The sequence below is a fragment of the Aspergillus viridinutans genome (assembly GCF_018404265.1).
Source record: "Aspergillus viridinutans IFM 47045 DNA, scaffold_2, whole genome shotgun sequence".
NCBI lineage: Eukaryota > Fungi > Ascomycota > Eurotiomycetes > Eurotiales > Aspergillaceae > Aspergillus > Aspergillus viridinutans.
Genome location: NW_025091218.1, coordinates 2,314,760 through 2,326,691, shown reverse-complemented (window position 1 = coordinate 2,326,691; position 11,932 = coordinate 2,314,760). Strand labels below are relative to the sequence as shown.

General features: G+C 51.8%; 6 protein-coding genes across 6 annotated transcripts; 3 read left to right on the top strand and 3 right to left on the bottom strand.

Annotated features, from left to right (window-relative positions):
• Positions 1-140: 140 nt before the first annotated feature.
• Aspvir_004327 (putative importin 13) lies at positions 141-3,388 on the top strand (the record flags this gene model as incomplete). Its single annotated transcript, XM_043267556.1, has 4 exons — positions 141-203; positions 254-444; positions 498-981; positions 1,049-3,388. The coding sequence occupies 4 exons, from the start codon at positions 141-143 to the stop codon at positions 3,386-3,388; spliced, it is 3,078 nt and encodes a 1,025-aa protein (XP_043123491.1).
• A 694-nt stretch (positions 3,389-4,082) lies between these two features.
• On the top strand, positions 4,083-5,375 carry Aspvir_004326 (uncharacterized protein; the record flags this gene model as incomplete). Its single annotated transcript, XM_043267555.1, has 1 exon — positions 4,083-5,375. The coding sequence occupies one exon, from the start codon at positions 4,083-4,085 to the stop codon at positions 5,373-5,375; it is 1,293 nt and encodes a 430-aa protein (XP_043123490.1).
• Positions 5,376-5,550: 175 nt separating this feature from the next.
• Positions 5,551-6,201, bottom strand: Aspvir_004325 (seipin co-factor family protein; the record flags this gene model as incomplete). Its single annotated transcript, XM_043267554.1, has 1 exon — positions 5,551-6,201. The coding sequence occupies one exon, from the start codon at positions 6,199-6,201 to the stop codon at positions 5,551-5,553; it is 651 nt and encodes a 216-aa protein (XP_043123489.1).
• A 694-nt stretch (positions 6,202-6,895) lies between these two features.
• Positions 6,896-7,943, bottom strand: Aspvir_004324 (pyridoxal 5'-phosphate synthase subunit PdxS; the record flags this gene model as incomplete). The annotated part of the gene is made up of 3 exons (XM_043267553.1): positions 6,896-7,525; positions 7,586-7,768; positions 7,830-7,943. 3 exons carry the CDS (start codon positions 7,941-7,943, stop codon positions 6,896-6,898), a joined length of 927 nt encoding a protein of 308 aa, XP_043123488.1.
• Positions 7,944-9,002: 1,059 nt separating this feature from the next.
• On the top strand, positions 9,003-9,593 carry Aspvir_004323 (uncharacterized protein; the record flags this gene model as incomplete). The annotated part of the gene is made up of 2 exons (XM_043267552.1): positions 9,003-9,371; positions 9,441-9,593. The coding sequence occupies 2 exons, from the start codon at positions 9,003-9,005 to the stop codon at positions 9,591-9,593; spliced, it is 522 nt and encodes a 173-aa protein (XP_043123487.1).
• Positions 9,594-9,799: 206 nt separating this feature from the next.
• Positions 9,800-11,479, bottom strand: Aspvir_004322 (origin recognition complex subunit 2; the record flags this gene model as incomplete). Its single annotated transcript, XM_043267551.1, has 1 exon — positions 9,800-11,479. The coding sequence occupies one exon, from the start codon at positions 11,477-11,479 to the stop codon at positions 9,800-9,802; it is 1,680 nt and encodes a 559-aa protein (XP_043123486.1).
• Between the last annotated feature and the right edge of the window lie 453 nt (positions 11,480-11,932).

Sequence of the window (11,932 nt, the reverse complement as noted above, 5' to 3'; positions counted from 1 at the left end):
TTCCCCTCCATCCCATCCCACCTTCTCACCGCCTAACATTTTTGTGATAGTGATATCAGCACGTGACTCCCCTTTATCATCTCGCCAAACAATCTATATCAGAACCCAGCTCTCTTAAGAGGGCCATCAGAGTTCTGGTCATGTCTGCGGACATTCAAGGCCTTGCTCCAGATGTGCAGCACATCTTGAATGAGGCAAGAGAGGTGAGTGTAGCCCTTGATTCTTTTCACGATTTTAAGACTAACCTGTCAAGCTTGTCTCTCAACTGTACAATCCAGAAAATGCAGGCAATCCCACTGAGATCAAGTTTATCCAGGAGCGTTTGCAGTCGCTTCAGAGAGGTCCTGAGGCATGGTTAATTGCTAATGATCTGCTCAGCGCTAATAGCACTGATATGAGATTTTTTGGCGCCTTGACTTTCACTGTCAAAATCAACCTTGACTGGTACGTGACAGATCGAAATGTCTGTAGAGTTCAGCTTTCTGACATTGTTGCAGGCAGAAACTCAACCAGCATGATGTTGAAGAGCTTCTTGGTCGGTTGGTTGGCCATTATGCTGTGCTCGTCAACTCGGGCGAGCGGCCTCTCGTAATTCGAAAGCTGGCCACAACCCTGGCAACCATCTTCCTGAAGCCGGGTGCTCCTTGGACTCGGGCTATCTGGAACGTAGCTGCTTCCTTAGCAGGCAGCAAGTATGTCCCTGAAAATCAAACTCGGTCTGTCGATTTGCTTAATTCTATCTTGCCGGCAATGTCTCAAACTCAGATCGTTGCATTGCTCTATTTTTGCAGCGTATTGGGAGAGGACATAAATAAATGGAGTCCCGAGTTCCGCAAAGAGGTCGATATTAGGCGCGCGGCTGAAAATATTCAGGATGCATTCGTTGTTGTGGAGTTTGTTCTGCATCACTTCCTCATGCAGGAATCCTCCCATGACTCCTATGACCCTGCTCCGGGCATCGAAGCTCTCAACGCGTACAGTGTAAGTTCACCATTGGCTTGCATCCTTCATCATCTATCTGCGTGATTATCTGACACTTCTGTTTTAGTCATGGATGTCCGTGCAAGGTGGAAGCTTGTTTCGAGACACGATTTCGGCCTCCCGGCTAACGTCGGCCACAAACCATGTCGTCCAATGTCTAAAAGTTTCTGGGTTGTCGCAAACTGCAGCTCAGGTTGTTGTCGAAATGATGGATTGGAGGGATAATATTTTTGGTCAAGATCATCTCAATGCTGTCCTGGCGTTCATCATAAGTAATTTTGGGACCGCCCATATTACGTCGCTTCTGGACGGCGATTTCGAGGCTGAGAATATGGCATTTTTGGAGCTCCTACTGGCATTCTCGACTCTCAAACAGAGAGAGATCTTGACGCAACCTTTGAATCCTCAATACAATCAGATTCTCACCTTACTTCACGCTTTGTTGAAAGCCCCCGGCTATGCTGCAGTGGATGACTTGGCGTCGCCACTTGCCATCGAGTGGTGGACCGAAGTTGCCGACGATTTCCAGGAGATTATCGCTGATTCAGAGGACCAACCTAACTTTGAGCCTGGCAAGCAAAATCTCGCGCGTGCAGCTTTGGACTGCTTTGAGAAGCTCAAGTATCCGACTCCAGAGGAGCTGCAAGAGTGGAGAGATGATGATCGCAGTGAATTCAGTTCGTTTCGCCGTGACGCTTGCGACTTTATTCTGGCCGTCTATCCCATTCTGGGTGTGGATTTAGTTCGAGTATTTCAAGAACGCTCTAGGACTTCTCTCGCAGAACGAGACTGGAGAACTTTTGAGGCCGCGATTTTCTGTATTGCTCAGCTTTCAGAGGCCGTGGATGACAACCAGCATGCAGACGATTGTTTGAACGCGATCTTCTTTTGCGACGAGTTCGCTCATCTCTGCAGGGGTGAAGGAATATTGATCCCAGACAAAGCTCGCCAAACTCTGGTGGATATGCTAGGAAGATACCAGTCTTACTTTGAGCGTACCCATGCCTTGCTCCCCCTGGTGCTTACTTTTCTGTTTGCGTCTCTTGACGTCGCATCCTGTGCGCCAACTGCTTCCAAGTCTATCTCATATCTCTGCAGATCGTGCCGTAATGCTTTGACTTCTCAGCTCCCAGCGTTCCTAGATCAGTTCGATCAATTTCGTCACAAACCGACCGCCACAGTCATGACGATGGAGAAAGTCCTGGAGGGTATCGCTGCCATTATTCAAGCGTTGCCTACGGATGAGGACAAAGCACAGTTCCTTGAGAGGATCCTGGATTATCTCCGTCAACAAGCAATAGTGGCACGGGATGAGGCCGCTCGTGATTTGCAGGATGCCGCGTACAGCCGCTCTCTGTTAGTGTTGCGTTGCATCGCAAGTATTGGTAAAGGTCTCAGGACTGAGAACGAAATCGTTCTGGAGTCTAGCGACAGCGGCAATGGCGACTCCCACTCGCTTACCTTCTGGAATTCCGGTCGAGGCGCTATTGCTCAGAGTTTGATTATTCAATCTATGCAGCTACTAATGACCGAAGTTCCCAGGGATGCGAGCACTATTGAGGCTGCCTGTGATATACTGAAGGCTGGCTTCACTGAGAAAGCAGGTCCTTATGTGTTCCCACCGATGGTGACTGTCAGTTTCGTCAAAAGCATTCCTTTGGGCAGCGCGGGTACAGATATGGTGATGGGTACCGCCTCTGCATTTTTAGCGTCTCACAGTGCACACCCAGAGCATATCCGCGAGGAGACCGTCGCTTTGATTGTCCATGTGTACGAAAGCATCTGTCGGATGCAGGAGATGCCAGGGTTTTACGACCCCGAAGTTGCAAACAGTGGCATTGATTTCCTTACTCGCCTGGTCCCCAAGTACCATTCCGTCCTCTTCGCGTTTACTTCCGCGCCGCCACCGTCCGGCGAAAGCGGTACACCGCGGCGTCCCGTGCTACAGACGATTCTCGACTTTACTCTCCAGTCCTTGCAAGGTCCGGAGCCACTTCCTCTCCGCTCTGCCTCGCAGTTCTGGGTGAGCGTATTGAGTCTGCCGACCGATCCCCACGAGACAGACCCCGTCCAGGTTGCCATCAATGAGTATCTCCCGTCGCTTTGTCGCATTCTGATCATACAACTTGCGGGCCGCTGTGCTCGCTCGGATATCGAGCACCTCTGCGATGTTCTCAGAAAAGTCATCTTTAGACACCAAGGCCAAGCTCGCCTCCATCTTTCAACAGCTCTTTCGTCCGTGGATATCGACGTCTCCCATGAAGGGCACGGCCATGTTTCTCCTCAGGAGAAAGAGCGGTTGGTTTCGTCTCTCATAGCCGCTAGGGGCATCAGAGCGCAAACGAACCAGCTGGTACGTGGCTTTTGGATCAAATGTCGTGGAGCAGGATTTGATTACATTGGTTAATGGCAATCGGGGTTGCATATTTGGTCAAGGTCCTCTAGGCAACACGTCGACTCAATAGCTCTACCCGCGATTGTCTGTCAAGCATTCGATTCAAAGTGAGGCTTGTTTGGTCTTTTATCGTTGGGGGGCGAGTTTCTAATTATGGTAACGATAGGACGATGAGTACGCCGCAAGGGGTCCATCGACAAGTGGCTCCTTGCTCTCGCTGTGGCTATGGGATTCGTGGATACTGGTCAGGGGGATGGACCGATACATCTGCAGTGGAACCGCCAAACAGCTACCTTACATATTCGACTCACACTACTGGTAGTGGTGATTGCATTTGTTTTTCTGCTTTCTCATGTGGGTCGATATGGACAGCGCGGCGCAGACTCCAGCCACGGGGGCGGTGCAAAGAGACTGTCTTAGCTTGTTAGGCTGTTAGCAGTTACTCGTAGATAGCTAGGCCAATGAACAAATTGATTCGTCCGCGTTTCATACTGTCCTCTGACAATTAACTATCCCAAACTTCATCAGGCTGATCTGCTCGACAAGTGGCACCTCCCTGGCTGATTGAGTGGGGATAGGACACTCGAAATAATAAGTGGCATAGGCGCTTAGTTGTTTATCAACAAACATTTCATTTCATACTTCACGAGGCATCGCTGTGTCTACGAGATTGCGGGAAACAAGGGAACAGCGACAATAATACAATATGCCTCATATCGCAAACACACCCGAGTCCATGCTGTCTCGCTCGGATTCACTAGATCCAGCCACGACATGCAGAGGCGTGACCGCAAATGGCCGACCATGTCGCCGTGCCCTAGCTGCCTCTACAGGACCGCAAAAAGACACAGCTTCGGCTTCAATGTACTGCTGGCAGCACAAAGATCAAGCAATACCAGTATCAGCGTCGAATAATCCGGGAACAATCCGCCCCTCACAAAACCAAAACCCACGGCCGAAGCCGCGGACAAGCATTGACACTTTGGTCGACCGGCTGGGCGTTCTGGAGATCAACGACCCACAGGCGAAACCGGCGCCGTACCGACGCCGGAAACCCAAAAAGCGGACAGTATGTTGCTGTTTCGAGATCGTGGAAGACGTCGAGAACGAGCGGCCTCCGAGGCCTGTGACAGTGAGCGCGACGGCAGACGCTCGTCCGTCGCGGCCTATGCAGCAGGTATCGTCCGGTTCTTATCCAGCACGACCTAAGCTGCCGGCCCAGAAACCATCATCACAGTCAGCATTACTCTCGCCTCGGCCGACGTCCCGCCGGCCATCGCTGCAAAGTAGCCCGGCGTCTTCCTCATCACATACGACGACCCTCCTCGCATGGATTCCTCCAACACTAACCCCGCAAACAACATCTTGCCTCCTCACGGAGCTGGCGAAGCCCATCTCCGAAGCGGACGAGCCGGGCTACATATACATGTTCTGGGTGACGCCGTCGAGCTCCACGTCATCGCCGCCTCCCGCTGAAGTCGCCAGATCGCTCGTTCCGGAAGCACACAGACCAGAGTACGGTCGCCGCGTCAGCGACGCACTCAAAACAGCGCGCGAGATGAATGCCCTAACCTCCAAACCGACCAATCAGGCATCAGGTACTATCCGCCTGAAGATTGGCCGGACGAGTAACGTGCAGCGCCGACTGAACGAATGGTCGAGACAGTGCTCGCACCATCTGACTCTGATCCGTTACTACCCGTATACACCATCGACGCCGTCGCCATCGCCGTCACCGGTTCGATTGCAGACTGGAGGAAGTCGGAGGAATGGCTCTGCCACCTTGGAGCCGGGGAGGAAAGTCCCCCATGTCCATCGGGTGGAACGACTGATTCACCTTGAGCTGGGAGATGTCAGGGTTCGGGATCTGGGGCGATGTGAGGAGTGTGGAAAAGAGCACCGGGAGTGGTTCGAGGTTGCAGCCGAGAAACAAGCGTTGAAACGGGTGGACGAGTGTATCAGACGATGGGTGAAGTGGGCAGAAAGTCAGAGGCTATGATGGCATTCGCTGCGACTGCTGCATTCAAATGACATGGGGGTGATCATGAATTCCTCCGATTCTCTATCACGCATTAGCCCACTTAATCGTATCCAGCATCAAGAAACATACAAGGACTTAAGCAAAAGGTTATCCGTAAAGACAAACAGTCCTGCACTCCAATAGAATAGAATCTTCAAGCCGATTCCTCCTTAGCTTTCTCCGCATCGTACTTAATGAAACCATTCGCCCCCTCCCGCTCACGATTCTTCTCTCCATCACCGTCTTCGCTCAAATACCGCCTCAGCAACCACCTCCCAACCACAAACGTCGCCCACCCCCAACCCCACAGAAACAGACCTGCGACGGTGGTCGCAACCAGGACAGGCCCCAGCACCAATAGCGCAAAACAGCTAAACACCACCACCGCTATACCGCCCGCAACCACAGCCCCAATCAGAAAGATTGTGACCGGAATGCACGAGCAGACAAACTGGCAGAGCAGGAAGGTCGTGAGCAGCGGATGCGCGAGCGCGGTCTCAAAGATCGCTGCGCGAAGATGGGGAGGGAGGATGTACGTGTCGAGGAAGGTGAGGATGGAGTGGAGGACGACGAGAAGGGACGAAATGATCGGGTTCGTGTTGTCGTCTCCGTATTCCCCACTTATCGTGAAGGTATTCGGTAAAGGATTGTGTGGTTTTGGCGTTGGCACGGGGGCTGCATGCTCTTGCTTCCCATTCTCCAGCTGTTCTTGCTTGGGCTGTTTCTCCTGATTCTGCGACTTGAGGTTTTCTTCGTGATCGAATTGGGAATCTGGCCGCGATATAAGCTCCATTGGGTCCGTCATGGTGAAGATCTCGTCCGTCGAGGGCTCTTGTCTTTCATTTCACGGCTTCGATGTTGTTCGTGTCGATGATGACAAGGACTGCAAACAGATAGGATTGCCTACCTGGGTTAGACTGCCTTACCGTAACGGTCGGGGTGTGTATTCAATTCTGCCCACTTTTGAAATAACATCTGTATTTTACCGGTGTGACCTCTGGAGTCGCCGATCGTACTCCGTAGGGATAACAGTACACTGTACCCTGACAGTTGAAGTGCCGTCAATTGAATAGTGATCTCAGAATTCGGAATTGAATCCCAGGAATAAAGTATCTTCGTAGAATGAGTATATTATTTTGGTGATACTAATAGCCGTGTCTCCAAGCAGATTAGCACCTCCAGTAGCAACATCCGCATGATCGACAGCGGGACCAAGTGCTGGTGGGGAAAGGGAAAAGTGCCGTGCATACTGGACAGTGACACTGTGACCTTGGGAAATTTTCAGTTTTTGTCTCCATGGAGATCGTTGAATTAGAGTAGTCCCTCATCAATCCTGTGCTTTGTCTACTTGCGTAAGGACGAATGCACAGAACACCCTAACAATAATGTACCTGAAATCTTAAATGCAAAATGCATAAAAGAACGCTATACCAACTTTTCCAACGCCCATATCATGACAAGAACATAAGAAGAATCACAAGCAGAGAACAGTAGTACAATTACCATCCTCTCTTGGCCAATCGGTCGCCCTCAGGCATCTGAGACACATTGATACCAACCATGGCCTCACCCAGACCCTCGCTGACTTCGGCGAGGACCTTGGGGTCCTTGTAGTGAGTCACGGCCTGGACGATAGCCTTGGCGCGCTTCTTCGCATCACCAGACTTGAAGATACCGGAACCGACGAACACTCCGTCGCAGCCTAGCTGCATCATGAGTGCGGCATCAGCAGGAGTGGCAACACCACCAGCGGCGAAGTTGACAACGGGAAGACGGCCCTTCTCGGCGGTCTCACGCAGAAGCTCAAAGGGGACCTCAAGCTCGCGCGCGTAGGCGCGCAGCTCAATCTCGGGGTCGGTGGAGTTCTGGAGGATGGCACGGGCGCGGGCGATCTGGGAGTTGACAGTACGCATGTGCTTGACAGCTTCAACAACGTCTCCGGTACCGGCCTCGCCCTTAGTACGGATCATGGCGGCACCCTCAGCGATACGACGGAGGGCCTCGCCCAGGTTGCGGCAACCACAGACGAAAGGAACCTTGTAGTCGTGCTTCTTCACATGGTAGACATCGTCGGCAGGGGTAAGGACTTCGGATTCATCGATGTAGTCAACGCCAATGGCTTCGAGGATCTAACAATTACAACATGTCAGCTGCTATGCAGACTAACGAGGGGAGCAAGACGGCCTTACCTGGCACTCAACAAAGTGTCCGATACGAGCCTTGGCCATGACAGGAATGGTGACAGCAGCCATGATTTCCTTGATCATGCTGGGGTCAGACATGCGGGCAACGCCACCCTGGACTCTGATGTCGGCAGGGACTCTCTCCAGGGCCATCACGGCAGCGGCACCGGCCTCCTCCGCAATGCGGGCCTGTTGCGAAAGTCACATTAGCGTCGAAGGGCTGGAGTTATGGGTTGACAATTGCTCGTACCTGCTCTGCGTTGACGACGTCCATGATCACACCACCCTTCAGCATCTGAGCCAAACCGGCCTTGACGGTGAAGCTGTTGGAGGCGGAGGCGCCATTGGTACCGTTGGAAGCCATTGTGTATATTTAGAAGGGAAAGGTGGTACTAAGAGAAATGAAAGAATGAAGGAGAAAAATATACACGAGAAACAGTAGAAAGGAGAGAGTGAAAAAAGCCCCAGCAAAACCGAGTTCTTAAGAAAACCGAAGACGGACCTGTGAGTGAGTGTGAGTCAAGATAACTAACCTCGATCGTTGCCTTGTCGCCTCCGAAGAACCACAAAATTCCCGTATCCATCACCCACACTTTCATGTCCCCGCCGAATTAGGTCCTCTTTCCATCCGGCCGCGGCATAGCAAACCAATCACAGTGCCTGTGCCCCTCCATCTCCCCAGTAAGTTTCCAGCGTCAATCTGCCAATCTGCGAAAACGCCGCTTGGCGGGCGGTTTCCCGCGGACTTGGCCTGAAACCGTCAGGAACAGCTGGAAATGCCAAGCTTTGGCTTCTGCGAAAACTCTATCTCTACGGTATTTTTGGTAATGTCAGAACGGTCTCGAACTAACTGCCAAACCCTGGATTCATTAGTAATCCTTCATCTGATATTGTTGTCAGCTGCATGTTGAGTAGGAGTGATATGACCCGACGAGCATGATGCCAGAGGGCTGAACCTCGGTTTTTTGGACTTCATAGGGGTTCTGAATGAGGGGAGTGGAATGCAAAGCAAGATATGCCACTGCGTTCGATGCATGATAGCTACCTGATGCGGAGAGTATCCCATCAACTAGCTGTTCACGTCGTCCACATTATTAGTAAACATGGCATCTCACATCAACTTCCTCTTTTGAGATCATGAATTTGATGCAATACTGCTAGCCAGAAAGACAAGAATGAGCATCAACCCATGGACGAGATATCTAGAGAGGTAGTAGTCCTAGCCTCATCCCCGAATGCCGTTAGCCAGAAGCTGACCGTCCATTGACGTCACAGCAATGTCTCTCCATCGCCGCATGCCGACGCGAACACTCCAGCTTCATTCAACAAGGATCCTGACTCCCCAGTCCAGCTTCTTTTCTATACACATCTAGACCATTAATCTGTTTACAACTCTACAGCTTCGCCTCTCAGATACGAAGACATGGCATCCGGTCTTCTAAGCGGTTTCGCTCGAACCTCCACCATCCTCGGCGTCGGTCTGGGCCTGTCCTTGTCGCTACACCCCTTGTCTCCATTCCGTGCTTCCCCAATGCAATGCCAATACTCAGCCCCGTACTACAGACTCGACACGCAAAATAGCTCAGGATCCGGCTGGACCATCGACCGCAATGACCCGGCCATCGCCAAGCAGGGGCACACCGGCCACCGCACGGCATCCGGTATTCTGACCGCTTCCAATATGCGCCAGGTGAGCTTGGGGAGTGTGCTTGGGCTTGTGGTGGGCGTGGGATTAAGGGCGTTCTCGAGAGTGTTGGTCGTGCTGCTGGGAATGGGGATTGTTGTGATTGAGGTATGTGGATCCGCAGCCATTGTGTGGCTAGTGGTTGTGAAATGGTGCTAACCAGGAGGTGCGTTGTAGTGGGCCGCTTCGAAAGGATACAATATCCTCCCTGTTCGGACGATACAGAAGTATGTCAAGTCGGTGGATGTGCAGAAGGCTGTGACCCAGCATATGCCGTTCAAGCTGAGTTTTGGGGCCACAATGGCACTGGCTGCGTTTGCGCAGTTCTAAATGCAAAAACGAACATACCGGACGACCCAGGTTTTCTTGGCTGGATTCGCGTTGTGTAAAATACTCAGAAAGAGAAAACTGGACGGCTTGGTGTGTGATGAGAACCTTCGAGATAATCTTTATCAGTCATGTCCCTCAATTGTGATATACAGTGCTATACAGGGGTATCATGGGTTATGCAAAGACACCACATTATATCTCCTCCATCACCCCAATACCAAATCTTCCAGGACTCCCTCTATTTCTTCTCGCGACAACGGTACTCCCAGTATTTCCATTCCGCTCGTGTCCATCCGCGATGTGATCATCTGATGGTCATGGAATTCCTTCAGGAGTGTTCGAAACATCATTTCGGAAGATGCGATAAACTCCTCGGCAGCCTTTTGGTAGAGCATGCGGAACTCAATGCCCGTCTCATCGTTGACCCCGTCTTCTCTTCCTGCATGGCCGTCCATCTCGTCATCCGAATTATGACCTTCGTCCATCATACATAGCAGTTCAGTGAGAAGCAATCGATAGAGATTCCGCGCGTTCTCCGGAAGACTCTTCAACACGAAGCCAACACCGTCTTTACCACCAATGCGACGGCCCTTGCGTCCAAGCAGGTTGTGAACCTCTTCCACAACATCAAACTCGATGTCAAAAGCGGCAAATGCTGTGCAGTCGTGAAAAACGAAATTGAACTGATCTTGAAGGCTGATATCCCACATCAACAGAAAATTCGGGGTATCCGCCGTGGCAAGTAAATGGATCTTTGGCGTCGCAGCCAACCGCGCAAGGAGGGCTTGGTTCGTTGCTCGGCGGAGGGGAGGGGCATCGATTGCATTGATCAGTACGGTGATCGGTTTCTGGGAGGGTCGAGACTTCAGAGCAGATTGCAACAATTCTAATACCTCTAGTGGCTGAGACCCCATCTTCGATGGAATGTCCGCACCTAGGACAGCGGTCACGATGGTGGCGAAGATAGATCGAATGGACAGGTTCGGAGTATGCCCGTTGACGACTACTATAGAGGGGGGTGAGGCGCTGTGTCTCTGGTAGAGCCAGTCTGCAAAATCATTAAGAAGCTGACGCTTCGAGCCGTAACCGTAGAGGCAGATGTTGAAGTCTTGATTGAACTCAAAATCCCACTGCGGAAAGGACCGACAATGCAGGTCCAGCAGAAAGTTCTTCTCCTTCTGGCAAGGGTCTGCATATCCGGCCAACTTCTCAAAATACTCCTCGTGTGTCAGGAGATTCACTTTGTTGAGGGTATTATTTGACGTCCGCGGAGGGCCGGCTCTGTTCTGGAAGAAATATCGCTCATGTGCCGGCAATTCTCCCTCGGGAGTAGGTGAGCGCTTATTTTTCGCACCTTTCGGCCTCCCTGCACGACGTTTCGGCGTCGTTGTAGTCTTGCCCTCGGCTGCCTCTTTCGTGGTGCCTTCAACCGTTTGGATAATCCCGTCGCTATCGTCTACAGCGATCTCAGGTGCCTCGCCCTCATCTTCCAGAATCTCCTCTGCTAAACGGTCAGCACCGTCCCAGATCTCGTCCTCATCCTGCTCCAGCAACAAGCGAGCGCTTTTCTTCTTCGCAGATCGGTCCGCATTTCGTGCTCGGTTTGGCGTCGAAACCGCCGTCGCTTTTGTAGGTGTTGAGAAGAGAGCTTTCGCCTTTGATCTATGCGTGGGAGTTTTCAGGCCTGATTCCTTCAGCGGTGCGGGAGTTGCTGAGCTTGGCTTTTGTGGTGTTGATTTGACCCGTTTCGAGGGCGTCATGTCGAGGGATCGATTCGCGTCCGTATTTCCATTGGTAGAGCCATTGATCATCGCAGTTGTTCTCTGCCTCTTCGGCGTCGAGACAGGACGCTGCCCATCGTCCGAGTCTGGTTGCTTTCGTTTCATTTTAGTAAGAATGTACCAATCACAACATCGCCAACAAAAGAAAAACGGAGATCAAGTACCATTCACGCGCAACAAAGGCTTCGATCGATTCGAGAAGGGGAGAACAAAAGGCCGGGAAGCAAGGGGTAGGCCGTGGATGTAGAGCTATGTTCAGCTTGAATGAGTTCTGTGTCTTTAGCCGCGTCTGGAACGCGACAAAACGAAGCCAGCGGGGGCTGTTTCTCCGACTCCCGCGATATCGGATCTCCATCATCAACGGGGAATCTGGGAGCGAACTATCTCACGATTTACCACTGGACTAGGGTTTCTGGCCTATTCAGAAGCTTGACAGGGGCCGATTCTGCCGTGTAATACGGCATTGGGGTCGATATTAGCTAGACAGGTCCGACTTGACGTTTAATTGCCTGAGTCACTTGTGAGTCACTTTCCGGCACCGATACTATATCTTCCCTC